This window comes from Molothrus ater, chromosome Z (genome assembly GCF_012460135.2).
Source record: "Molothrus ater isolate BHLD 08-10-18 breed brown headed cowbird chromosome Z, BPBGC_Mater_1.1, whole genome shotgun sequence".
Lineage (NCBI taxonomy): Eukaryota > Metazoa > Chordata > Aves > Passeriformes > Icteridae > Molothrus > Molothrus ater.
In genome coordinates this window covers 14,946,378-14,973,749 of record NC_050511.2, presented here as the reverse complement: position 1 = coordinate 14,973,749, position 27,372 = coordinate 14,946,378, and the positions used below count along the sequence as shown (strand labels likewise).

General features: G+C 37.9%; 1 protein-coding gene across 1 annotated transcript in view; it reads left to right on the top strand.

Annotated features, from left to right (window-relative positions):
* HCN1 (hyperpolarization activated cyclic nucleotide gated potassium channel 1) overlaps window positions 1-26,993 on the top strand; it is a 194,796-nt gene extending 167,803 nt beyond the window's left edge. The window contains exons 6-8 of the mRNA XM_036403601.1: window positions 3,813-4,053; window positions 21,089-21,253; window positions 22,902-26,993. Coding sequence (XP_036259494.1) covers window positions 3,813-4,053; window positions 21,089-21,253; window positions 22,902-23,734 — 1,239 coding nt within the window. The 3' untranslated portion in view covers window positions 23,735-26,993. The remainder of the gene's footprint in view (window positions 1-3,812; window positions 4,054-21,088; window positions 21,254-22,901) is intronic.
* Window positions 26,994-27,372: the final 379 nt, after the last annotated feature.

The window sequence follows — 27,372 nt, the reverse complement described above, 5'->3', positions numbered from 1 at the left end:
CAGATCTTTCAAGAACTTTTCCTTTTTTATGGCAACAGGATTTTCCAGTCAGTCTAACTACTATCCATCTAAAAATTTTCTGGAAAAGAGGTCCTAAAACTTCTAGAGATGCCATCAGACAACTGCAGTCACGGTTGGGACAGCCTTGTGACTGCTTCTGTAACATCTTGAGATGCTTCAGAGAAACCATCAAGAAATATTGAACCCACACAAAATGATAATATCTGATGCGTTAACATCAGTTTGAAAAAAATCCAGAAAGGTCAAGATGAGTAATAAATCCAATATAGTACAAAGGAGCAGAAGCCAGTGTAATTACCTAACCAATCTCTTATATAAAGCAGACAATTTCATCTCTTAATTATTGTGTAAGAGACCAGCAGTTGGGATAGATCAGCACTTGCTCTATCTAGGTCTGATTCATTCTTGCTCTTTAACCATTTCAGCTATATAATGCATTCCTAATCCCTTCTTCAAGCTTCATTTGATATTGTCTTCCATGATCCTTTCCTCAGGCTTCATTTGGTATTTTCTTCAAGTAGAGGTGAGACAAAATCTCATTTAATGAAGATATAATATTGGGTACCATAGTCTGGTTCCAGTCTAGCTCCAAAGAATTAAAAGAAAAATAAGAGTGAAAGATTTTTCTCTATCCAAAATGTCAACTCTTAATTTGTCAGTTTGTTCTTTTGTTACCTCTCTTTTAAAACTCAGAACTTTTTCTCCTAGTACTTTCTGAGTTACATAAAACACTTTCATAATCTTTACTGTTTCTTTCTCCCCAGGATGATATTTAAAGTAATACACAAGAACCTGAAATTGCAGAACTGCCTGTGATTAAGATTCAGGGAAATGTATTTTACTGCTCTGAATGATCTCATATTTAAATAAAAGAACACTTTAAAGAAAAACAAAGCACTTAAAAATGACACATTTCTTTCTCCCTCGGTAATTTTCCACCTTCTAACATCTTAAATAAGGGAAGTTTGTACTTTAGTGCAAACTTTCACAGAAAACTAATCAACAAAATGAATGCATTACTAGGAATAACAGCTGAAATTACCTCAGCAGGGTGGTTTTGTAGCTATGTTGGTACCTTCATTAGGCAACTCAGGCTGAGCAGGATAATGTGTGTGCATACATGGGCATATCCAGATACAGGTTACATAATGTGACAGAAAAGTGGGCAGAAGATTGAGCCATAAGAGGACATGAGATTCCATGGGTGAAAATCCTCTTTCAAAGGTATGTGTTGTTGGGATTCCCAAGATGTGATGAATTCCCTTCTGGTGGGTAGGACTGGATCTGCACAGAGGATTCATCCAGGTCTGAATTCTCCCCTCTCTATACTGATAAAGATATGTTAGGGATAACTTCTTTTTTTTTTCCAATTTCCCTTTTGTTTACTTCATCTGCCCTACTTTTCAGCTTTCACTCCAGACACCAATTCTCCAGGTTTTGTGTTCCTGTGTTCTCACTTTTCTGCAATTTCCATTTCTCAACCTGTTTTTAAAGTCAAGATTCCTGCCTTCTTTTTTTTCTGTTTATTTTTTTCTAGGTCTTACTGTTCCTTCTTTGTGTTTCTTCCCATTCTCTCTTTCATAGTAGTACTCCACCTATTTTACTCTTTCTTTCTAATCTTGACTGGAGCTGAACTTTCTACTCTCCCAGCCTTTTCTGTGCTTCCCCACCAGCTTCTATATAATTTCCAGTCAATTTTTGCTTTCTTTAGTAATTTCCTTTCTCTGCCTCCTGGGCATGCAAGACAAGCTATTCACTTTCAGAAGCAGTAAACAAGCAGCAAGCCTACTGAAAAGTCCCTGAGCAAGACAAGACAAGTAATAGCTGTTGCCAGCATCAGTGGAGACGGCAGCAAGGCAGTCTCATGGGGAGCAGGGGGTGTAGTCTGGGGCTCCTCATGGGATGCCACCACATTGCTGGCAGTCAGAGAAGCAAATAACTTTCCTTTGGGAGGGAGATGATGGCTGAAGCATTACTAATAAATGTAGAGTTTAAACAAGAAGGAAAATAAGCTTGTCTCCGTGCCTTAGAAAGACAGACAGTTGGAATCTCATTATGATACTTATTGCCTCATAAAAAATATACTTAGAGGGTATCTTGGCATTGCCCTTCTTGACCTACTGACTCAGCAGTATTCACAGATTTGAATGTCACCGATATGGCAGTCCACATGCTGCTACTTGCAGTAATTTTTGGATTTAGGCAAACAGAAGACATCCTGCATCAAATTTACCATGGTTTTTTTACACAGGACACTAGTTTTTAGGGTGCTTAGTGAGACATTTTGTTCAAATTTACTTTTCTAAGTCCCACTAGATTTATTTGGAAAGCATGTTGATTGCTCAGGGAAAGGTGGTTGTTTCTTCACTCTTCTCACTCTCAATGCACTTGCCTGTTAGTTGCTTCAGTAACAAATGTCTTCCCTTCAGAGGGGAATTCCCATATCTTTCCCAGATGCAAGGGAACTGATTTGAAGAACCCACTATGGGTTTGTTGCTTATAGTGTGAAATTAATTGAACTTCCCCAACATGCCTATAAGCAGGTTATTACATTGTGGGACAGGGAGAGGAAAAGAATTTGTGTGATCTCTGGACAATTATATCTGAGCTTCATGCTCAGGGTTGTCTGTGTGGCATATATGAGATATATGAGACAGCAGATGCATGGAGCCACTTCCAGCAGGAATGCAGTCATGGGAGTGAGAGCACTGGTAGGGGGAATTTGTCCTTTACATCAATCTTGAAGTATTAGTTTAAGAAATGCTAGGGGTACTCCACAGACAATAAAGGCATATTTTGTTTTGCAAGCAGTTAAGTGACTGCTGGCTGTATTTTTCTTTTATTTGCTCTGTCTTCATTTATATACAGATTATTATATTTGCTCTTCCTGTCATGTTGGGTTTGCTACCTCAGTAGATGTTGCCTGCCTGAGCCATTCTTGGTGTGCAATACTGATTAGTCTCAGTTTTTCAATGCAATGTTAAATCTCTAATGGCAACTGACCATGTTATGTTCCCAAGACAATGTAAGGTCTGCAAGAATGAGCTTGAAAATATTTCATAAATTATTCGTATGGTTTTGTTTTCTTTTTATTTATTTAAAGCAAGTATGACATTATCAGCTTTTTTTGGTGCTAATCTTTTCATGCAGATGAGCTTACAGTGTGCTCTGTAAATATAAATGCAGTTTCTCCTTGGTAGGAGAAATCCTTAAGGCCCTAGGAGAATAGTAGTGCTTTCTACTTTATACACATCTCTTTAAAAGGCAGAAATGTATGTTTCTGTGTTTACAAAATTAATTAGAAACTGTGCAGGAAATTTTCCTGTTGATTTCAACTATGTAATGTAATATATATTTCTATTACCACTAGATATGTTCAAACAGAAAGATGGTGTAATTTTTGGAAACACAGTGCTTGCATCATTTTATCACTTAATATAGTTATTGCAACAGCCAATCTGGTTGTCAAGCAGTGTCATTCCTATTTAATTTTTACCTTTCTCTCACATTGTCCTCTTAAACTCCAATGGGAATAATAGATAACATGTGAAAAGTCACCAGAGGAAGGCAACCTTTAACCTTAGAAATAAAAGTCAGACTGCACTTTTGTTTCAATCACTTCTCTAGAAACACATGAAAATATGTTATAAAGTGAGCACAGAGACACAGAAAAGTCCAATATGGGCATAAAGAAATTCTTTATTAAGAAAGCAGAATGTCTTTTTTTCAAAGCCCATCATATTGAACATACTTACTGACCATTATTATCATGATGTTTCCTTCCCATTTAGGAGATTGTCAACTTCAACTGTCGGAAGCTGGTGGCTACAATGCCTCTTTTTGCTAATGCAGACCCAAATTTTGTGACTGCCATGCTAAGCAAACTGAGATTTGAGGTGTTCCAACCTGGAGATTATATTATCCGAGAAGGGGCCGTGGGTAAGAAGATGTATTTCATTCAACATGGTGTTGCTGGTGTCATCACCAAGTCCAACAAGGAGCTGAAGCTGACAGATGGCTCTTACTTTGGAGGTGAGTAGGAAAAAATGAATGATAACACTGGAGTGAATACACTAAACCAAAACACATACAGATAAACAAAATACATACAGATAACAGATTAAAAGAGACTTTTGATTAAGTTAACTAAGAGTCACTTGCCTAGACAATTCAAACCACAGTGAAGAGTGTGCAAAATATTTCTGAACAAAACATTCAGAGTCTGCTTACTGTTGTGAGGACAGCTGTTACAAATGCAAAATTACCTTCCAGAATTTTGAAGTTATTTTGAATTAAAATCGCTGTTATTTAACAGAAAATATTTAAATAAAAATATAATAATTTGCATAGTTATTTTATAGCTTTTCAAGGGTAAAATTGACAGGATTAATCTTTAAAAAATAATAAAATTTTTGAATCATAAATCTGATGGTAAAAATCATAGTAAGAATTGAAAAATTAACAATGAGTAGAAGAGCATTATTTACATGAGATATTTTGTAATTCATTCATATTTTAATATATTATTTGTGCTTTTTCCATGACTTTTAGCATACATCAGTGTTTATCCTGACAATATATACTAGGAGAAACTGGACTTCCTATTTGACTAGGTAGCTTTCTAACAGATGTATATTATTATTAAATAATATAAAAAATTAAATCAGGTATTACTTTTAATCCTAATTAAATTAATCTGGTAATCCTAATGAAAAATAGTTATTTACTTAGATGAAGGCATCTGAATATGTATATCTTGATGAAAGCAATTGCTTTTCTTACATATAATAATTGACAATACAAAATAGTTGTTCCCTGTGACTGTAAATTATCTTTATGCAATGGAATAGGTGTCTGCTTCCACAAGCAAGCTGGTTTTCAGAAGCTGCTTGAATATTTGTGTGTGTACCACTGCTGCTCATGAGAGTTACAGTTAGCTGGTCATTGCTGCTGAATTCCATTAATGATCCCATAACTGCCCTTTCAGAAAATGCTCAATTGAAAGCCTAATCAGTGCCATTTAGTTGGTAAAGAGAGGGGGGAAGCTAAGAAAAGTGAATTGGGCTCAGCATTTCGATTGGGCTATAGAGTTACTTAACTAATCCCATTTTAGAATAATACGCTAAAGCAACTCCTACTGATCTGGCCTGAAGACCTTGTCACTTCGAAGTAGCCTCTGCAAGGTGATTTGTATCACCAGTATTTGTAGAAGCACTTTGGTAAAGAGGTCTTGAGCTTATCCCACAGGATTAAACTGTAGATGCTGAAGACAGGAGATTAAGTAGAAAGAAAAGGTAAATGCTGAGGATGAAGAAACAGAGCAACCTTGGTCTTGGTCTCCTCTATGCTTGGCAGTGCCCTAGTTTATGAAAATGTCTTTGCAAGAGCCTGCATGCTGAATCTGGCCATAATACTCCTCTGAACCAGCAGAGGATCAGAAGAGATTGCACATGAAAGTATTTTACATAACTGTCAGCCTGCTGTTGCAGTGCAAACAACTATTTAGCTCATCCTATTCAACTGCTACCCTTCTTAATAGGAATGCAGACAAAAAAATAAGCTACTTGCAATATCCAGACACTATAGGAACTTACTATACTGCATACCAAAGCACTTTTGCTCATCCAAACTGCAGCTGGGATGAGACAGGTGTTGCAAAAATGGGTGGTAATGCATCCAAAGCCTGCTGGGGCAAACAGAAGGAAATAGGTGCTGCTGTGGCATGGAGGGGTGAGGAGAGGTGAGAAAAGACAAGTGCACAGGGAGACAGGAAATGCCCCAAGATCCAGAGTGATGTGGCTCAGACTTGTTGTAGAAAAACACCATATATTATGAATTTCTAGAAGTGTATTCCCAGCTGGGGAGAAGAAAGACCTATCTGGATCAGAGGAGCTGTGGATGCCCTATCCACAGATATGTTCAAGGCCAGTCTGGATTGGGCCCTGAGCAACCTGATCTAGTGAATGTCATCAATGGCAAAGGCATTGGAACTAGATGATCCTTAAGGTCCCTTATAACTCAAACCATTCTATGATTTTATAATTCTATGACTGCAGCTGAAAAGAGAGAAAACAAGCTGCAAATCAGATATATGTGAATTGAAAAGGTTGGGATTCTCAAAGGAGAAAATAAAAAACAGTTCTAAAATTGTCATCTCTCTGGAGAATACCCACTTTCCCTGAAGTGTGTATCAGAATCTGAGTAAAGCTTCCTGACCAAAGCAGACACAAGGAATATTGCATAGTGATAAAATAATAAACTGGAAGTCAAGGCTGCATTCAAATCCTATGACCAATAACCCCTTTTTTTGCTTAAAGGACACATGATAAATCTGAAGCTCACACTATGTTTAAAATGCTACTTGTAACAACTGATATGTATAGCTCCCAGGTCTGACACAAAACATCAATATCAACACCTGAGCTCCAAAAGCAAGTAAAGGGCACACAAGTAACAGGGTGCCATACCTAAACAGATAATTTTTTAATTTTAAAATTTTTTAAATATCTTATGTTTTGAAACTTCCTTGTCGCAGCTCAGAGATGCTAACATCTGTCTGCTGGGTATGTCCCAGAGCTGAGTTACCTGGGGACCTTGTCTCTAGAGAGATTTGCAGGCTCACTTCCAGAACAGTGGAGGGTTTCACCAGCATCCTGCCTTGGATTTGGAAAACCAAACTCTTAATATGTAAAATATTTCTGTGCTAATAACATTATATCAGGAAAACAATTTAGGTAAAAAAACTTACCAGTAAAAAAAACAACAACACTTAAGTTGTGGGAGAACTGGAGATAAGTGTGAAAGCCAAGATTTAAGAGGAACCAAGGCAGAATCATGAATATTTGGGAGTGACTTGAATGGAGACTGTTGGGAGAATGAAAGTTGAAATGAATGAAATTAATGAAACCAAAAGTTGCAGTAAAAAAAAAGAGGCAATATCTTGAGGTTTGAGGACTGATGTTGAACATTTAAATTCTCTTGCCTGATCTTTGTTTTTAATTAAAAACAGGCTTACATCTGGTCTAATAGGAAACCAAATAAACCTTACAGTTAGTTGGTAATTCTTCTCAAAAAGAATATGCCTGGATAACCACCAGTGGAATAGATGAATCAGACTACACCTCTGCTGTACACTTCCTGTTCATTTTTGAGGGACTGTCCTGGTTTAGGGCAAATTTGGGAGAAAACCTCCAAAAGGGGCCCCCCCAGAAAGCCAACCCACAGGGCCCCTCCCCACAACCAGATCAGGAAAAAATTTCCTCAGAAAGAAGTGGGAAAAAATCTTTTTATTTAAACAGGCAAAGCACTCCCCAGCACACAAAATGAACAATACCAGATGACAAAACTCATCTTTGCTGCTCTGAAGAGATGACAAATTCAGAAATCCTCTCCTGGGTGATCTCTCTGTTATCAGTCCCTCTGGCGCTGGCAAATCTGCTGCCCAGAGCAGGCCCCCATAGGCCACAAAGTGCAAGCTCTCGGTGCTCCCCAGCTCCCAGAACAGGTTAGAACAGTTTCAAGAAAAGGGAAAAAGAAAACCAGTCCAGGGAACTTCTCTGCCTCAGCTAGCTAAACTAACTAAAAAGCAAAGGAGGGCCCTGTTCTGCCCTGTCTGTGCCCAGACACCACAGTTCTGTATTCAGCCATATGTGGAGGAGTAAGTGCAGTCTCTGATAACAAACTCCATGCTTCTTCTCCCCTCCTTTCCTCTCAGAGCCAGTCTTGAAGGCACAGAATATAACATCCAGCATAAACAGAACACATGATGGGGATACAAGCATCATAACGTCACCCTAGGACAGGGGCATGCAAAGTGGTGACAACAGAAAGATCTGGGCTTGACTACTGTCTGCCTCCTTCCTCATCTGTGCTTGCTGGTTTCTCCTTTGGGGAGGGAAGGAGTAAATACAATTCTGTAACCACAAAGATCTTGTGGTTTACTCCCTGGTATTTCTGTGGGAAGAGCTTTCTGTCCCTTGACCTTCATGTTTGTCCATAAATGTAATCTTCTTGAACTTTGTGTGCAGGAGCAATTTTTAGCTCAACATTTCATTTCATCCCCAGTAAGTTAAAGGACATTATCATCCTACATATCTCCTCCAAGTGCTAGCAGGAATTTGAAAGCTGTTTCTGGTACTATCCTTTTCAATAGGCCATATTCCCCCTACCATATTCATCGTATGCTCATGTGAATTTTTATAAAAGGGACAGGAATTAGACAAGGAAGAATACATGAAACTACTTTTCACTATACTGTGCAGTTATATAGTTATTTCTACTTCAGTGAAATTATGTAAGCCACAGTTAACAGTGAAGAATCATGGGATTTTAATACTCTATAGTGGCTTTTATTGGATTTATTTTTAAATTAACTTTGTTTTTTCCAAAACATCAGTGGATTTTTTTATGTCCTTAATTTTTTGTTCTCTGTTTGCTAACAGTTCCCCATTATTAGAAGTTTTGCTCCTTGTTCCCCATTATTAGAAATGGAATTGCCACTACCATAGCATAGATAGCAGTAGATGCATCTTTTCCTTGTACAAGTACAAGAGAAACTTCTCACACTGACACTGACAGAGTTTTCATATGGCAGGAAATAAGGTTGCCCTCAATTGAAATTAACATAGAAACATAGAAACATAAACTAGCTTGGGTTGAAAGGGATGTTTAACCTCATCTACTTCTGCTCCCCCCATCATGGTCAGGGACTCCTTTCACTAGACTGAGTTGCTAAAAGCCCCATCTGGGTGTTCATCCTTGAACACTCCAGGGACGGAGGCATCCACACCCTCTCTGGCTAAGCTGTCCCAGTGCCTGACCACTCTCACAGTAAAGAATTTTTTCTTAGAGTCTAATGTAAATCTATTCTGTTTCAGTTTGAAGCCATTTCCCATTGTCCTTTCACCACATGCTCTTGTAGAAAGACTCTGTCTGTCTTTCTTGGAGACTCCCTTCAGGTACCAGAGGATCTCAATCAGGTCACCTCGAAACCTTCTCTTTTCCAGGCTGAAAAACTCAATTCTGTCAGCCTTGCCTTATAGGAGAGGTGCTCCAGCCTTCTTATCATCTTGGCCTCCTCTGGATTTGTTCCAATAGGTCCAAGTCCTTCCTGTCTTGGAGACCCCAGCTCTGGATGCAGTGCTCCAGGTGGGTCTCAGCAGAGCAGAGCAGAGCAGAGGGGCAGAATCCCCTCCCTGCCCTGCTGCCCACGGGGCTCTGGGTGCAGCCCAGGACACGTTTGGCTCTCTGGGCTGTGAGTGCCATGGCTGGGCCATGTGCAGCCTCTCACCCACAGCACCCCCAAGCCCTTCTGGGCAGGGCTGCTCTGGGCTGTTCATGCCCAGCCTGTGCTGGTACCAGGGTTGTCCCAGCCCAGGTGCAGCACCAGCACTTGGCCTTGTTAAACCTCATTATATTCTCAAATGAGGTTACTTCTCAAACTTGTCCAGGTCCTCTGGATGGCATCCCATCCTTAGAAGTGTCAGCTGCACTGCTTAGTTTGGATTCATCACAAATTTGCTGAGAGTGCGCTCAATTGCTTAATTTATTTCATTAATGAAGACACTACACAAGACTGGTCCCAGTATGGATCCCTGAGGGACACCACTTGTCACTGATGTCCATCAAGACTCTGAGCCATTGACAAGTGCCCTCTGGATGTGACCATACAAACAATTCTTTATTCAAGGAATTACGATCTAGCTGCCTGTAGGGTTAGTGACATGTGACTGAAGGTCAGAAGAGAATGAATGGATGGTACGGACTCTGTTAACACATAGGACAAAACTGTAGGGAAGAGCGTGGGGAGTGATATAGATGTCAACAGAGAGAGAACTCTGTGGGTAGGAGTCAGGTTGTGAGTGGTGCAAATAAATAGGAGACAGAGCAGCTGACAGTGCAGGGGAACATCATGGGCATGAGACTGATGGGAAAGGGAGGAAAACGCAAGTGGCAAGCACAGTTTTGAACAACCTCCAGAATCTGGAAAAGAGTGGGAAGGTACTTACACCTATCCCTTTTGGATAGCAAGTTGGAAAACCTGACTGCACATGTGTTTGCAGTTAAGCTGAACTGAAAACTTGAGATTGACACACTTGAACTCAGCTTCCTCGAATGAAGAATAAAAATCAGGAGGCAGGTGAAAAATGTAAGCAATTGTATTTTGAGGATGTTGTGATTATGAAGTGGTTTAATTTTCTTGTCATCTTGTCCCTGGTCCTGAGTATCTACAGTTTACAATACTGAAAATACAAAGTACACAGCAGTGGATTATGACAGCTCCCCCATTTTTGCTTTCTCTGTCTCAGTGCATATTTGTCTTTCTCTTTAGTATCTTGGTAGTCCAAACTCATTTATGATATAATCCTAGTAATATATGGTAGGAAAGAAATTGCCAGGTTTCAATCCTGTTGAACCTTTTTCTCTCAGTACCAGGTGATTGGATTAGAAATTGCTCTTCTTGTGACAGGAGGAATTACTCAACAGGTTGTGTATTAATTCTTCACTACACATACAAAATCGGCAAAATGCAAAGATTTTGACATCTTTTGAGATGAAGCACAAGAATATGAGTCTTTTGCTTATAGAAGAGATTAGTTCATCAGTTACAGCGGCTTTACAGAGCAGAATTATTAACATATCTAATGAGCCTGATACTAATCTAATTTACCTATACCAATACATATTGATAGAAACTGATGTACTACCTCTGCTGTGTGAATATTCTGATTTTTGCTGTGGTGATTTTTTTCAGAAACACTCCATAATAATATTATATAAGTTGGTAATTCAAAATCTCTGATGATTAATCTGACATTAATTATCAAACATGCAGTAGTGTAATAAACTAAAGAGATGTTTGCTTTAATACAATAAAGCCTTTCCAATTATCTCCTTCCTCTCAGATGTGTGGGTCTTAAGGGTACTTCAGTCATGACAGTAAGATCAAGCCCTGCAAATTCTCTTTCCCTTCTGGAAAGGCCTTCTGCTCCCTGATACCTTGTGACCCTCCACTTCTCTGCACATCCCTCACCCCAGACTCAGTCAGATGGTGTTCCCATGCCCGCACCTACACACAGCAGGATCCTGCCTGGAGAGCCAAGTGGAAAATCAGCTTTCAACCACTGATAACTTGCCTGAGATTGTTACCCCCGAAAACATAAAAAGTTTTAGCTCTCCCAAAGCTAGTGCAAAGGACTTTGATGAGCAGGAGTGGTTTCATGAGGTCCTATGCCCCGTCAGCTGCCAGCCCTGTCAGAATCAGAACCAGAGAAGTGACTAAGGACAGGTAGTCCTGGTTTAGATAAGCACTTGCTGAGCTGCCTCCATGAGCTGGTGTGTTAGAGGGGAGCTGACATGCCTACAGAGAGGAGAAGAAAGGAATAAATCCCACACTGCCCAACCAGTACAGCTCAGCACAGCTTACTCAAAGGAGGATTTCTGTGAACACATTCAGGACTCTGCTGTTACTTCATTTGCTTACTCACTGATGGACAGAGGCCTGATTATTCACTGTGGTCTCATCCTGCTCTTTTCTGTAGTCACTGGCAAAATTCCTCTCAACCACAAAGGACACAAGATAAGACTGGTCTCCCTGCTATCTTTTCCTTTCTCCATCTGTTTTCCCACCTGTGTTTACACAGGCTTTCCTTCATGCAGCAGCCCAGACATATGTTCCTGGAAATTTAACCCCTTTTTTGCTGTTTTTAACAGATACTATGTTAGAGCTGAAGGAATGCTGACATTGCTAGGGAAATCCAAACTTAGTGTTTAGGAAGTGCAGAAATATTTTTATTAATTAGGTCTGGGGGCCCCATGGAGGTTTTGTTAGCTCACGGAGTTTCTAATTCCAGTAGGTAAGTCTTCAATAATTCACACAGCCCAATTTTTTCATGTATCCATTGCAGATCCAGCTCCCCATTGTTTTTTTCCCCCCACTGAAAATGCCACTGGTATCATGCCACTTGGAATCAGTAGATAAATCAGTTTTTAGAATAACTAAAACTCATACTGCTAATTTTTTTTTTCCTATCAAATTCCAGGTATGTTGAACATGAAGAAATGAATGTGATTTAAAAAAAAAATAATTATGAGCTGTATATATGAGAGTTACTGTGTGTGAATACGAAATTGTATTGGCCTATCTCTTGCATTGTAATAGGAGACAAATACATGTTTTATTTTACTTACTCAAAGGCAGATATCACTATCTGTGCTTCATGTCATCATTCATCTAACAAATCTATCTAGAAACCAGATCCTGATTGCCATCTTCCCAGACAATGTCCCAGAGACATATTATAGCATCTTTTCTTTTTTGGTTTATTTTTTGTAACATGTAGTTCATGGAATACTTTCAATTTTAAATGTTTTATTTTGCTTCAATTATTTAATGCAGTTTTAACATTTACCCTTCTGCACTTAAAATTCTAATAAACTCTATTTTGCATTTACTTCAGCTTGTAGAAGGCCAATTAGACAGAACTTCTTTGACCTACCTATTATTTCTGGAACTTTTCCCCCTCTCGGAACAGTAACTGTCAGTATATTTTAGACCAGTGCAGTGGAAAATAATACCATGGGAAATGTTGAGTCACTTTAGATTATATTTTCCCACTTATTTTTTTCTGGTTACACTCTAGGTGCTTCCTTTTGATAGAATATTTTAAAAGATTTGCAGTATAATACTGATTTTAAATAGTAAAAAAATCTGTTGAAGTGCTTTACATATGGACATTATGATATGATATGATTTATAATTTTTCATTTTGCAAAAATACTGCATATGGCTATTCGTTTTTCAAGGTAGTGGTAGATTAAGTCTTTCAATATTCATACTATAATCCAGATAGTTAATTATAAGTAGCCCCACTGAGGTGTGATTATTCGTATTCTTAATAGCAGGGACATAATTAAATGCTTTAAGGGAGCAGGATCTCCACATCTCCATGCCAACTCGTTTGTAAAACATTTTTCAGCTGAACAGTATAGAACATTTTTCTAAAAATATTGTCTGCAAGAGGGCCTAAAAATTAAATATCTTTTTGGCACAGATTAATCTGCCATTTTGAGGGTACATAATATGCAATAGTCCTCATAATATTGTGTAATTTCTTGTTGACAATAAATGGTTGTGTTGTTCTTTTGGCACCACATTTTATATTGAAAATAATAATCAGTCAGAAGGACTTCTTGCTATTCAAACTCAATAATTTTTTTAAAATTACAGGAGAATTTTTAGGAAAATGGAATGAAAATAACTTACTCTTAATCAGAAGCTGATTTGGGTTTAGGAGTTTTATTAGGTAGCAAACACAAATATAAATTTAACAGTATTCATAATAATAACACAAGTAATATGTCTTGCAATCTAAAAGCATAAATAATTTATAATTATAATTCTACTAATTCATTAACAGCATATATTTTTAATTTAAACTTTATATAACCAGACACAAGTAAAATATGACATAACATGCCTTGGAAATCAAATGTGGTCAATACAGATAAAGCAGATGATTTTCCAAGCACCTTCAATTTCATACAGTAGAATTTTAACTAAATATTTGAGTTTAGATTAAATATTTAATCTAAATATTTAATTCAGAACCGACAGTCTCTGATAATTTTTTTAATAATTTAATGAAAAGTACAATATTTTTATAGTCAACTTTAATTTAATTTGAATAGTTTAAATTGTAACTGTTATTGTTTGCCAAACTCAAGATTACAAGAGCATACTACTGAATACATAAGGAATTAAGTGGTTTTTTTTCAATAGGCAGTAAGCATGTGTCAGAATAAAAGTAGGAGTAAATGAATTAGATAAAATCACTTTTGGCCTTTGACACAGTGAGTATGGAAACTAAATCTGTACTTAGGCATATTATCTTAGGATCTTAGCTTAATTATTAATTTTTTTAAAGCATATGGAATTCCTATCAGTAAAGTTGTGGGCTTTTAAAAGATAATAAATAGACTATCTTAATCACTCTTTTTAGAAAGAACGCTTTAATAAGTAAGAAGAAAAACATGTGGATGCTCTGTTATAAATAGCTTTGAAGACAAAATATGCACTTTTATTTCTGTTTTATAAAATGACCCTAAGCTGCTGTTCTGTCTTACAGACCTTTCTTAGAAGAATTTGATAGAACATGGGAAAATAGACAGGATGTAAGAAATGTTCATAAGTCTAGATGTGGCACTGAGTGCCAGGGTCTGGCTGACAGGGTGGAGTTCAGTTGAAGGTCAGACTTGATGATCTTAGAGGTCTTTTCCAACCTCAGTGATTCTGTGTTTCTGCTACTGGCCTTTTCATTACTCTGCACTAGTATTGAAAACTTGGCCACAGCTATTTTCAGAACCTGCACATGGAAGAAAGCAAAGAGAGGTCAGGATGAAAAATAAGAAGTTCCTGCTCAGATAACTTGCCACATTTTATTAAGATGAGAAACTGGTTTCTCCTAGCTAAGTGGCATAAAATACACATTTGGAGCTAGGTAAAGAAAGGGACATACTCTCAGGGTTGTTGGCAAACCCTAAAATATTTTTTTTTATTTAATAAGTATTTGTCTATAAATTCTATCAAAGTTTGGGCCAATTAAATGTAGGCACTTTTTTTTCCCCAAGTAATTTTTTGCTCTTTTGCTATTTTTACATTAAATTAAATAAAATACTATTAACTAAACTATGAACATGTGGAGAGCTCAGGTCTCAGTCTTCAGAGACAGAAATTTCATACTACAAACAGACAGTAAAAATGTTAGCTAAACTAATGTATGTGGTTTTTGTTTGGGGAATTTCGGGGTTTTTTGGTTATTTGTTTGGTTGGATTTTTTAATAGGATGACTAATAAGGGCAACAGCTATCACAAATTACAAATAGATATATTTAAAATAAGTTCAGGTAAGTAGTTTAAAAAGTGATAAAAGACTGGAGATGGGATATTACAGAAGTTGCTTTTCATTCCAAACAGCCATTTTTAGCCCCTCTTCAAAACAATAACTTCTCAGTTATGTATCCAGGCTCCCTCTCTCCAACTGATGAGTCCAGATATCTGAAAGCAACTCAAAAGACAATTATTGCTGTCATATTTTAAATGAAGAGGTCATGCAGGCTGTATCTCCTAACTCAAACTGACTTGTCTGCAATTCCATATTTAGTGTAAACATGGTGGCAAAAGTGGCAGTTTTTCCATAGCTTCCTTTTGGACAGTCCAGATTACAAATCTGGCTGTAAAAGGCAGGAATTATCTCCATTTTCTGTTCTCCTTAAGCTCTCTTCCTTGCTGCAGAAATGTTCCTCTTGAGCAGTGACTATATTTTAGGATTTCTTAAATGGAGGACTGAATTTTTTAGAACACAGATTACTGAAATTCTTTTAATTGCATCAAACTACATTCTGACTAATTGTAAGAGATGCTGGTAGATATTTTAGTAACTATAAAAAAAAATAGCATCATATGTCTGACTTCACCATTGTGTACACTAGCAATAATACACTGAAATTTTGAACACATTAAAATGTGGAAAAAACATAGATAAATGTATTTCTAGAATTTTCCAGAGTTTAATAAAGAAAAAGAAAACAGAAGTGCAGATGCTTATGTAAAAGTAACATGTTATCATATGAAACAGCTTCTCCCTCTTTTCTATATGGGAGATGCTTAAGTCAACATGGAACTGGAAAATCACACAATTTCTGAAAGAATGGGATGCCTAGAAGCTTACTGATGTTTTGTTTTTTTTTTTTTTAACCTGCTTGAAGTTCATATAGTCCTTTCCTGAAGGGAAAAAGAACCCAACCATTCTCATACTAAGTGTTGTAAAGCTGAGAATTGAGTGTCCCATGCTGAATGTCCCTTGCTGTGAGTGGCACAGCAAGAAAGTGCCCATTAGCTAGTTTCTGCTCAGTGGATAACTTCAGCTGCTTGAAAAAAGTAAAGAACTATCAATCTTTGTAGCATGCCAAGGAGATGCTGTTAGGAAGAGCTGTTGGAAAATAAGGACAGCCATGGTGGTTCCGGGAAGCTTACTCTGAAGTCTTACAAGATGGGTGGATGGAAAGAGCACTTGGACATTTGTCTATGGCAGTTCAGTAACTCACTGCTCTCTATAAAATAAACTATATTCTAATCCACTGTCCTGTTCTTAAAAAACATTCCCAAGTCTGTTAGACTGACTGACCCAAGCATTTTAATTGCTTTGACTTTCCATCTTTCTTCTGCTGCTGGAAGTAGTCAGCCTGAACAGCTGATAGCACGCACAGCAACCTATATTATATGCCCATGACAAGAACAAGTTTGCTGTTGAGGAACTGAAGCAATAGTCAGCTGTCCTCAGTTGGAAGGACCTCTCACTAGATCCTGTAATGTTTAATCTAACAGATGATGAGAAATCACACAGATTTGGAAGGGGACAGAAATGTATAAAAACTGCTATTTGTTTTTAGTTGTTTTTAATATAGACACTATATAGCTGAAATACTATTGAATTCATTAATTCATTACTACACAAATTTAATTTCTACACCTAGTAAAGTGAACTTGTGTTCTTGCAAGACAAAGATGCACATACGGTAATTCATTGTAAGAATTTTCTGTTCATACAATCCTAAGCTAAGAAATATGGTCCATGGAGACACGACTGGTTTGGTGTCCTTCAGTAAACTTGCTAACTACTGGACTCATAGCTTACCTTTATCAACACACTTGGTGGGCACGTTTTTTCTGTAGATTTTCTCTAGTCAAATGTTAATGTGACATATGAGGTAATTACATCTGGAATATAACTGATGTAAAATGAATAGATGATGAATGGACAAGTTAACACTCACATAGAAACTGTACTGCTTCTCAGAGTAAAAAAGAAATTTTCTTATCTAAAAATTTTCTGTATAAAATGGAAACCAGAAGTTACTGCTAGGATGGCCAGTAGATACATACCCATCCAGCAAAGACTAAAGACGAGATCAATGTCATACATACTACTAATCATTAATCTGCCCCACATCCATATAGACAAATGTGGGGGAGATTGATACATAATACATTACATTTACATCCCCATAACCTTATTTTCTCAAAGAAAAAGGTGTTTAGGCATCATGTAGTACCAGAGGAGGGCTAAAAATTATCTCCTACAGTGGCATATCAGTACAGTCCATAAGAACAATGAAACTGGTCTCAGTTAGGATCAAAACTTGATCCTTACAAAAGACCTATTAATCCTATTCTTTAAAATTCATACTGTGGGCTATGTCACTCACCTTACCTCGTTCAGATTTTCCTGAAATCAGCCTTCCTCATTGCTGTCTTTCAGTTATGCAGAATTTCCCATGCAGAGTGTTCTGTCACATTAATGCAATAGTAAAACACAACCTTTGCATTCCCCGTTTTATGAGAAACTGATACAGGCAAGCTCCTTTAGAAATTCATAGTGTTTCAAAAATTGAATCTGATCCAGCTTTTGCTGAAATCCTGCCATAAAATCATAGAACCACTTAGGTTGAAAAGACCTTTGGATCATTGAGTACCACTGTTAACCCAGCACTAACAACTCCATCACACAGCCACATCCCATCAGTGTGCAATTGATTTGTTGGTGATCAATTTTGATTATTGCAACTTTCAGAACAAGTTAGCTTTAACCTATCATTGCACATTTCAGTTAGAGTCTTCACAGCAGAGAGTACACTGTATTTGAGCCCATTTCCATATTCTTTTGAGGGCTGTCTTTTTACATGGGAAACACCTGATCCTTGCAGACCGCCAATTATGATTTTCACAAATGAATTAATTAAATTTGCATTAAACATGGACTGTAAGAACAAATGAATGTTTTTAGCATCATTCTGTGTTTTCAGTCACTTTTCATTAGTTCAGTGATTGACAATTGTTTCACAATGTTCTAGGTAACAGCTGTCCACAGAGAGTAAATAATTAAAGTAGAATTTGCATTCAGAATTGAATTACGGGTTCATTGTACATAATTTTTAATTGGAACTTAAGATATTCTTTTGTTTGGAAAGGAAAGATAGTAATATTTCACACACTGAAAGTGTCAGCATGAAGGCAATGCACCATGCCAAATGCACATAGTAATATTAGTGAGTAATATGCTGCTGACACTTTATTTTAATGCTAATAGACCACCTTGTTTACCCAAGCTATTTAAAAATAGTCTATGCCTTTTGTGTTCCCCTATACACTCCTATGCTATTATTGTATCTCCCAGTCTATTTAAATCAATTGAACATCAAGGAGAGCATAATTGTTAAGGGCACCTGGTGTACTTGATGCCACTAAGGCTCATTTTAAATATGTCATGGCTGTTTTCATTACTTTATTATTTTCATGGAAAACAAACACTTTGGTTTATTTAAATGAACACAAGTGTTTAATGAGAACTCATTTCAGTATTCTGTGTTCCTCCTCTCTGGTCCTGGTAAGGAAGATTTCACATATTATTTTTTATTATGCTTGAGGGTCTGTCCAAACAAACAGCTGATAGATTAACACATGCAATTAGCAAACACTTTAGTCTTATGAACAGACTACAGGTGATGCTATTGATACATATTACAAGGCAATATAGATAATGTATCAGTGACTACAATACAGTTCTAATCAGACAAGAAATACCACGGGAAATGCAGTATGTGGGTATTCATTCACAGTATTTTTTCTGTAAGGAAACTGTAGTTCAGACCATTCAAGTGGAGTTGAGAACACAAAGCTGTCTTTGCTTTCTGAGCAGTCAGGCTCCACAGCAGCACTCCCTGACCATTTTCTGGGCACTGGGATATTAGTCATCTTTTCTGACCCGTTGTTTATTATATTATCTAACTAGTAGGATTACAGATATTAAAAGCCTTCCAGACTTACAGTCTTCAACCAGAAGTTGTGGGCTGACAGAGTCTGCACATCAGTTTTCATTGATTTTTTTCCCTTCACCTTGACAAAAATAATAGAAGATGAAAGAAGCTGAAGAAAAAAAGGAATTACTTGTTCAGCAATATCCATGAATTCTCTGGTCCCATTGTCCTGTCATGAAGCCTAACATTGTCTCTTATGGTTTCTTCCCATTTTTCTTGTTTAAGTAATATAAATACAGTAGTCAAGACTTAACGATGAAAACTGTACTTTCTCTAATTTTTTCTGCACTCTTCAGGATGATGGGGATTTAGGAGATGCTGGGTTTTTGGGGGTGGATTTGATGCTTTTTATACTCAAGTATTTGTTGAGAGTAGCAAAACACACCTATTTATGTGTCTTTATTGTTTGCAGCAATTTTAATTGAAGAGAGCTGAAAATCAATAGGTGATCATTAGTCACACAGACTTTCCAGATGATTTTCTCTAAATTCAACCATGCATTGTAACACTTCATTATTTGTGAGACCTAAAGAATATCTTAGGAAATAAAACAGGTATTGTCTGCATTTAACTGCTCCCTTTGGGCAAAATGTCCTTCTCTTTTAACTAAAATGCAGTGGGTTCAATCTAAGGAGAAGAGGTCAGGCTAAGCTAGGAGTGAGAAAAGGAAAGGACTGACTTCTGTTATACCTGGCTGGTTCTTTACAGTAAACTGTCATTATTTCATGGGCATTGAGTTTTGTGAGGGACTTTAGGTCAAGTCTCTTACCAGCATTTTCTATAAATTCTGTATTTTACTCTCCCAATAGTCTCTATAAATTCTCCCCAAAGCTGTTGGGGTTTAAGTACATTCTGTACTAGTACTGGTCCAATGTTAATTTACTTTGATTTATCCACTGTAATTTAAGCATCTTATCCCCTAAGCCTTCAGGGTTAGATAGCATGTGGAAATTCCTCAAGAAGTATGTGACAAAAAAAATCAAGGTTCTTCATATTCTAGATTAATAAAAAATATATTCCTTAAAAACATACAGCAAAAAGACCCCAAACCAAGAACTAGGTTGGTACTTTATAGAACTGAAGTCCCCAGAATTATTTATTAGTTTTCCACTTGAAAATTATAGTTTGATTGAAATTGAGCATGTAATGGACAAAAAAGAAAGGTAGGAGACAGTTTCCTACTTTTGTATTTAAATACAAAGTATGAACTCGCAGCCCTTGACTGCTGGAACTTACTAGGGAAACTGTCTCTCACTCTGCTTGAGCTCAAGAATTCTCAGTATTTTTAAGTGTGTTCTTAGTCTCCAGTTTGAAAATAGGATGAACTCAAACACTACTTTTTGCAAATGACTTTTTAATTTTCTCTATTTTAATCTAAATAACATGAATAAATATTTTACCCCAAGCGTTTTGCTGATACAAGCCTCAGACACCGACTTTGGCCTCTATGCAGTAACCCTGATACTGTGGGTTGAAGAATTAGAAGTCAGAATTTTGCGGCTGTTTCGTAGCTTCAGTTTCCAGTGTTCCAGAACAGTGAATTCCTGTTGGGGGCACTTGCAGAGAAAGGCATATGAATTCCACTTTTTAATCTAATGAGAAAAAAGTTCAAAAGTTGTAAGTTTTCTCTCCCCAAAATACCTAGGCCATAAACATCAAGGAAACAGAAGGCATGTTCATGCTTCAAGTTATTTTTTTTCTCAGAACAGTTCTTATATTCAAATATCATTACATCATGATATCATGTATTGCATTAGTTTAGCAAATCTGGTGAAAGATTAAAGGGTTTGGTCCTCTATGGCAGCTGTATATTAAAAAAAAAAAAGCAATAGAATCACTTGGGTTAGTTCAGCACTTGGGTTAATCAAAGTCACCAAGCTGTGTTTGACAGCTGATGGATCATTTCTTAGAACTTGAAGCACTATTTTAAAAAGGCTTCATAAAATCAGAGTTCATACTGAGAAAACCTATAGGCAGGGCTCTTAAAGGACATGAATTGTTTTTTCAGAGTAGCAAAAATAGAATCAAATACCTTCAGAATTGTCCCTGCAACCTTACGTAAGCAGAAATAGAAAAATTGCTGCTGAGTACTAAATTATAACTTGTTAGCACAGAGTCAATTTCTACCTTTAAAGTTTCACATGGTTCAGTAACTTCTTTGTTTTCAGTGTGTGCTGAATTTTTCTCTCCCCAGAGATCTGCCTTTTAACCAAGGGCCGTCGAACTGCCAGTGTCCGAGCAGACACGTACTGTCGCCTGTACTCCCTCTCCGTGGACAACTTCAACGAGGTCCTGGAAGAGTACCCCATGATGAGAAGGGCCTTCGAAACCGTGGCAATTGACAGACTTGACAGGATAGGTATTTATTTCATTTTTTTGCATATGATTAATTCTTAAAATCCTTCTTAAAATCCATTCTCTTTCCCTTGAGCTGCATGATAAAATAGCCATCTTTAAAAGTTTTTTTCTGTTATGCTGCAGTAAATGTTTTCTTGATCTCTAAATAACACATGTGCAGATAAGAATTTTGCAGTCTCACTTTTAAATAATAAAACCCACCGAGTTTTAGAAAGGTCTTGTACTCCTCTGAGGATTATTTTTCATACTTTAATTATCATTAGTATTATTTATTAATCCTGTAGATTTCTTTTGCTGCCTTCAGCACTTGATAGGATGTATGCTGTGTCACGAGCAGTAGATGACATTTTCCTAAATAAATTGCTTACGGATGACATCTATAATGCTGGGAAGAGCTGAAGCCTCTCAGCACTCACAAACCCGTTGTTTGTTGAAGTGAATTAATCCTCTGCAACAGGGCTCTCATTTTCCTCACAACATGGGCACTGCTAGCCTTGATGGCTGCACACTGGCACTGCTCAGATCTGCCTGCAATCAGAAAAGCAGTCCAATAATATGCAAGTGAAAGGGTATGGCAGATTATAAAATCAAGAGGTGTAAACCTGCTGTTCCAGTATTTGGGACCTCCCAACAGGACATACTAGGCAAAGCATAACATCTTCGGTCAGGAGAATTGCACTCTGATCATCATTACTGCCACTCATTTTAAAATACAGCTGTAAAAAAAAAAAAAAAGTCACTTGTCCTGTTTGGTGGTGTTTCCTCAACTTCACGAGAAATTTTCAGTCTGAGGACTTCTCCACATCAACTCAATGCATTAAACTTCTACAATTTGTCTTGCAAGACAATTTGTCTTGCAGTACAACTCTAAGTAATATGTGCTTGAAAAATATTAGCACTAAAGCTCCAGTCTGTTCTTGGAGTAGCAATCCCATTTGAAGTGCAGTTTTTTATCGAAAAAAAAAAAAAAAAGAGCAGTTGAGTGCCATTGTGTTCCCAAGCATCTGATGACTCAGAATAGCGTCTGCATCTTACAGACACTGTGAGCCATCATGCAGACATCAGGTCACAGTGTACAGCCGTCTTCACTGTGCAAGCGTCACATTATCCACGAGTTCATATTAGTTCACAAACACTTAAAAACACTGGTTACTACCGATGTTTAGTAACTAGTTCCCAGAAATGTGCTAGATGGCAGGTGTACTTTTAAAATATGTAACTGTTTAGTGGAAATTTAGACAGTTTTGCAACGAGAAAGATGATGTAGGTGCAGAGCACGATGACTTTTTCTGACAGTTGTTCAGGAAATTACGGCTCTTACACGTAATTGCAGTAATAACAGTGAGCTGCAGGTGAAGGGGCAGAGCAAGGCCAGGTGTCGGAGCGCGGCGGTGCTCCGAAGGCCGCGGTGCGGAAGGGCCGGGGCGGGCTGCATGCGGAGCACAGCCGCGGGGAGCTGCGGCAGTGCCGGCGGGGCACAGCCCCTTCCTGCCCTGGGCTGGCCGGCCGAGCGATGCCCGCTCAGCCACCCGCTGCCTGCTGAGGCTTTTACAACACACAGTCCTCAGCGATGGGTGCTGAACACAAAGCCAGAGCGGGGCCCTGCCCCCGCACCTCGGGCTCACTAACTCTTCTGCCTCTCTGTGAAGGGAAGAAGAACTCGATCCTGCTGCAGAAGTTCCAGAAGGACCTCAACACCGGCGTCTTCAACAACCAGGAGAATGAGATCTTGAAGCAGATCGTGAAGCACGACAGGGAGATGGTGCAGACCATCGCCCCGGTGAGCCTGCAGCAGATGCCAGCCCTCAACTCCAGCACCTCGGCCTCGTCGTCGCGCGGCAGGACGCAGTCCCCTCCCGTGTACACCAGCAGCAGCCTCTCGCACACCAACCTGCACTCGCCCTCGCCCAGCACGCAGCCGCCACAGCAGGCTGTCATCCTGTCGCCCTGCTCCTACACTACGGCCGTCTGCAGCCCGCCGGTACAGAGCCCGCTGGCCGGCCGAACTTTCCAGTACGCCTCGCCGACCGCCTCGCAGCTCTCCCTCATGCAGCAGCAGCAGCAGCAACAGCAGCAGCAGCAGCCGCAGGCGGCGCAGCAGCCGCCGGGAGCCGCGCAGAAGAACGAGGTGCACAAGAGCACCCAGGCCCTCCACAACACCAACCTGACGCGGGAGGTGCGGCCGCTGTCCGCCTCGCAGCCCTCCTTGCCCCACGAGATCTCCACCCTGATCGCCAGGCCTCACCCTACCGTGGGGGAGTCCCTCGCCTCCCTCCCGCAGCCCGCGCCGGGCCCCGGCGTGCCCCCGGCCGGCCGGGCCACCGTGCCCCAGCGGGTCTCGCTGTTCCGGCAGATGTCCTCGGGAGCCATCCCCCCGAACCGCGGGGCCGCGCCGCCCGCCGCCCCGCTGCAAAGGGATTCTTCCACAGTCTTAAGCACAGAGCCCGAGGGAGACAAACCGCGGTTCGCCTCAAACTTATGATCCCTGGTGACTGTGAGCAATAGACTTGCAACAAACCGAGCACCATCCCCCGAACTGTTTTAGCCTGTTTCCTAATGTGCCCCAGCAGTCTACTATCAGAAAAATAATTTAGACAGCTTTGCCCTATGTAACGAATGTAAAAGTTTTATATATATATATATATCTAAATATATATATATAAAGGCAATTAAAAAAACTTGTTTGAGTTCACGTCTTCCTTTTTTGCAACCATTGCAGAAGATTAAAATTAGCGCTAATATTACTTATTTTTAATGTGTTGACTTTAAAATCAGCCTAACAGATTTCTCTGTTTATGAGATTGGCTGTTTTCATGGGGAAATTGTCAACACAACAACAAACAAGTATATTAAAAAAAAAGAAAAAAAAAGGAAAGAAAACCATCAATTTAACTAACACATAGCACTGACTGAGTGATATTCTGAAACCTTTGTTACTTCATTTGTTGCGTATACGTTGTTAATTTCTCGTGAAGAATTCAGTTGTTATTTCACATTGCATTTCATATGTTAGCACCATCCATTGGAATTTAGATTGGAAGAGAATTATATTACAAACACCTGCAGTGTAAAGGGAGGCACTAGCACTCCTCTGGATAGGTTGTAACTTCATGGCATGTCAACCCTTCTGTTGTCTAAGAGAATTGGGTGGACTTTGATCTTCACACTGCTAAAGACTTTTCAAAGACTAAATATATTTCCATTGTAAATAACTTTTTAGACCCAAGCAAAAATAGATGCTGTGTGGTGTACCATTGCAAGGTCTTTGTTTAGGAATTTAGGTTCCGCTTTTCACTTCAAAATTTACAGTTTTAAAATTTGTTAAAGCTAAGTGCAACACAACTGTTAAATTGTAATGCAATGGCTTAAAACCTACAGTGTTACTTTTACATGCAATGTTTTATGCAAAATTGTACGCTTGATCCTGCAAATCGCTTGTACTTCACCAATACCATCACTTTTCTTCTTGCCCTCAATAGCATCTGAGAATATTCCATGCATGCTTTGGAAAAAAAAAGACAATAAAAATAGGTTTGGTCAGTAGGAAAAGGCTTTACGGTATCTTAGAAAATAATAACCATTCATTAATTGTGTCTACCTTAAAATTCCTATAATGCTGACTTTGAATCTCTGGTTTAAGTCTAGAAGTGAGGTTTTTCATTTAAAGGATTATTTGTAAACCACAGCTTGATTTAGACTTTCAGGTGCTTTCTGTGTCTTCACTGTAGTTTTGTAGTTGACTGTGGTGTTAATTTACAAAAATAAATATAATATAGCATCAAGTCTGTCTGGAAATGCACGATTTGCTCTGTGTATATTGTAATTAAATGGTTAGTATATCCTAAGGCATGTAGTGTCAAACATAGCCCATAGGTATGAGGTTTATTATTTTTTATGTCTTCAAAACAGAAAGGAAATGGTGACAGAAAGCAGGGTTAAAGCATACTGTTTTGTGAACATTTTGTTTTGTTTGCTCAAACCTTCACATTATCTTATCCACAAAAAAAAAAAGAAAAAAAAATTCGTAATCGTTTGTACCTGATTTGTCACATTAAATAGAGATTGAAACTAAATGTGTCATAATTTAACTCACTGAAAAATCAGCATTATGGATATGATACAAGCATATATTCTGTTCCTTAAAACCCAGCTGACTCTGTTAAGGAAATGAATGCAAAGGAGTTCTCCTCTTCCCATCAATGCTGAGTTTAACGATGCATGGAAAAATTAAATAACATCACAAACTACGTAATGCAGTGAATCCAGATGTACTTGAGAGCCAAATAAATTCTCTAAAGCTAACAGAGCTTGAACCCGTGCTGCCTGTTATACCTTTTACTAAAGTGGTACATCAAATAAAATTTTTTTAAATCGTCCATTTTTTTTGCTGACTCACGTTCACCAGTAAAGATCAATGTAATTAACCCACTAACATGCTGCTGCCATTAATTTAAGTGACCTGGAGTGGAAATGGGGAAATGATTGTTTAAAAAAGTGTCTCAAACATTATGGATACGCTGCAAGACCATTTATTTATGAGTACAATACCCCTTATATTATTTTAATGCTAACAAATTCTGTCAGTTAATTAAGATCATATACTGATCTTGAAAACTGTTTAAGGTTTACATTTAATAGGAGAAATGGGGTTAGTAGCAAAATATTTTTATATATATTTTTATTTTATTTTAAGCACTATGAAGAAATATTAATTCACATGGTCTTTCAGTGAAACCATAAATAATTTTTAATGACTTTGTAATAGAGTGGACAATATCTAGGATTTGTATGTTAATTAAAAAAAATGGTACAGGGTATAAAATTATATACGTATATATATATATGTATGTATGAATGTATATATACTTAGATTAAGAAACAAATGACTCACATTCCTGTAATATAAAGGTCCATTGCTAGTTTCAGAAGTGACCTATTTTCTCTGTACATAAGTAGGCCCATAAGTATGAAATCTCACATCTGTACAAGATGAAATGTATTAATGAAAAAGGTTGGATCTTACTGCTGCTGGGAAGAATATAGATCTGGTTCTTACAATAATTGTATGATCAGGGATGAGTTAGATTTTTTTTTGTCTTTGCTCAAAGCCATAAATAAACAAATATAAAAGATTATTAATAAATTGAAGAAAATATATAAAAAAATAAAACCATGATTTTTTTCCTTCCATTATCTGTGTAACTGAGCCAACTTTTGCTTTACCATAAAAGAAGAACTGTTTGCTTATCTCTTTTCTTTATTCTGTGCCCAAAAGTGATAGGCACTGAGTATGGGGAGGTGGAGAAAAAGCTGCCTGATTAATTCTGTGCCTTTCTGAAATAAGAAGGCTTAGAAATTCAAGGATACTATGTGATTTACACAAGCAGTTCCTAAGCTGTGTTTCCTCTGCAGATTAGAGAAATTTATTTTCCCAAAAAACTCTCATGTAAGCTATTACCACTTATCAGAAATATATCATGACTACAAATATTTGAAAGTTAAGCTTGTTTTTATATATTAAATATCCTGAGGAAGAATTGCAAATAGCTGTTAGTGTAACTTAAGGACAATGTATTCTATCATATTTCAGTTTATCTTACTGTGTGTGCCAATCCCAGATGATGTACCTCTGAACTTGTGTATAAGAGTTGAGATTTTAAGGCACCATTGACATGGAAGTAATGTTTATTAATCGCATTTTAGGTCATTGTAAATTAAAAAGCACAGTCCGTTCAAATCAATAGCACATTGTGTGTTTTACATTACCTTCAGTAGGGTCAATAGAATCCTAAATTGATAAACTGATTTTAAGCAAGCATGGGTGGTTGTATTTTATTTTATTCTATTTTTTGTAATTTGCACTGTAAAGTGTATTGTGAATTCCTTTCACCAGTATTTATTCTTTTTTTTTACTTTGCATTGCTAAGATATAGCTCTATTCCAATAATAGGCAGTGAAGTGATTTTCAAAAATACCAGCATTGAACCAGAAGAATTTTGTTAAGCAGCAAAATCCAGTTATCTTGTCTGCATTTGACCACTTCACGAGTATACATTGCTGTCTGGTCCAGTCTTATTATAACATATATTTTTGTGTCCACATCCAAGCAAAACAAAGGGT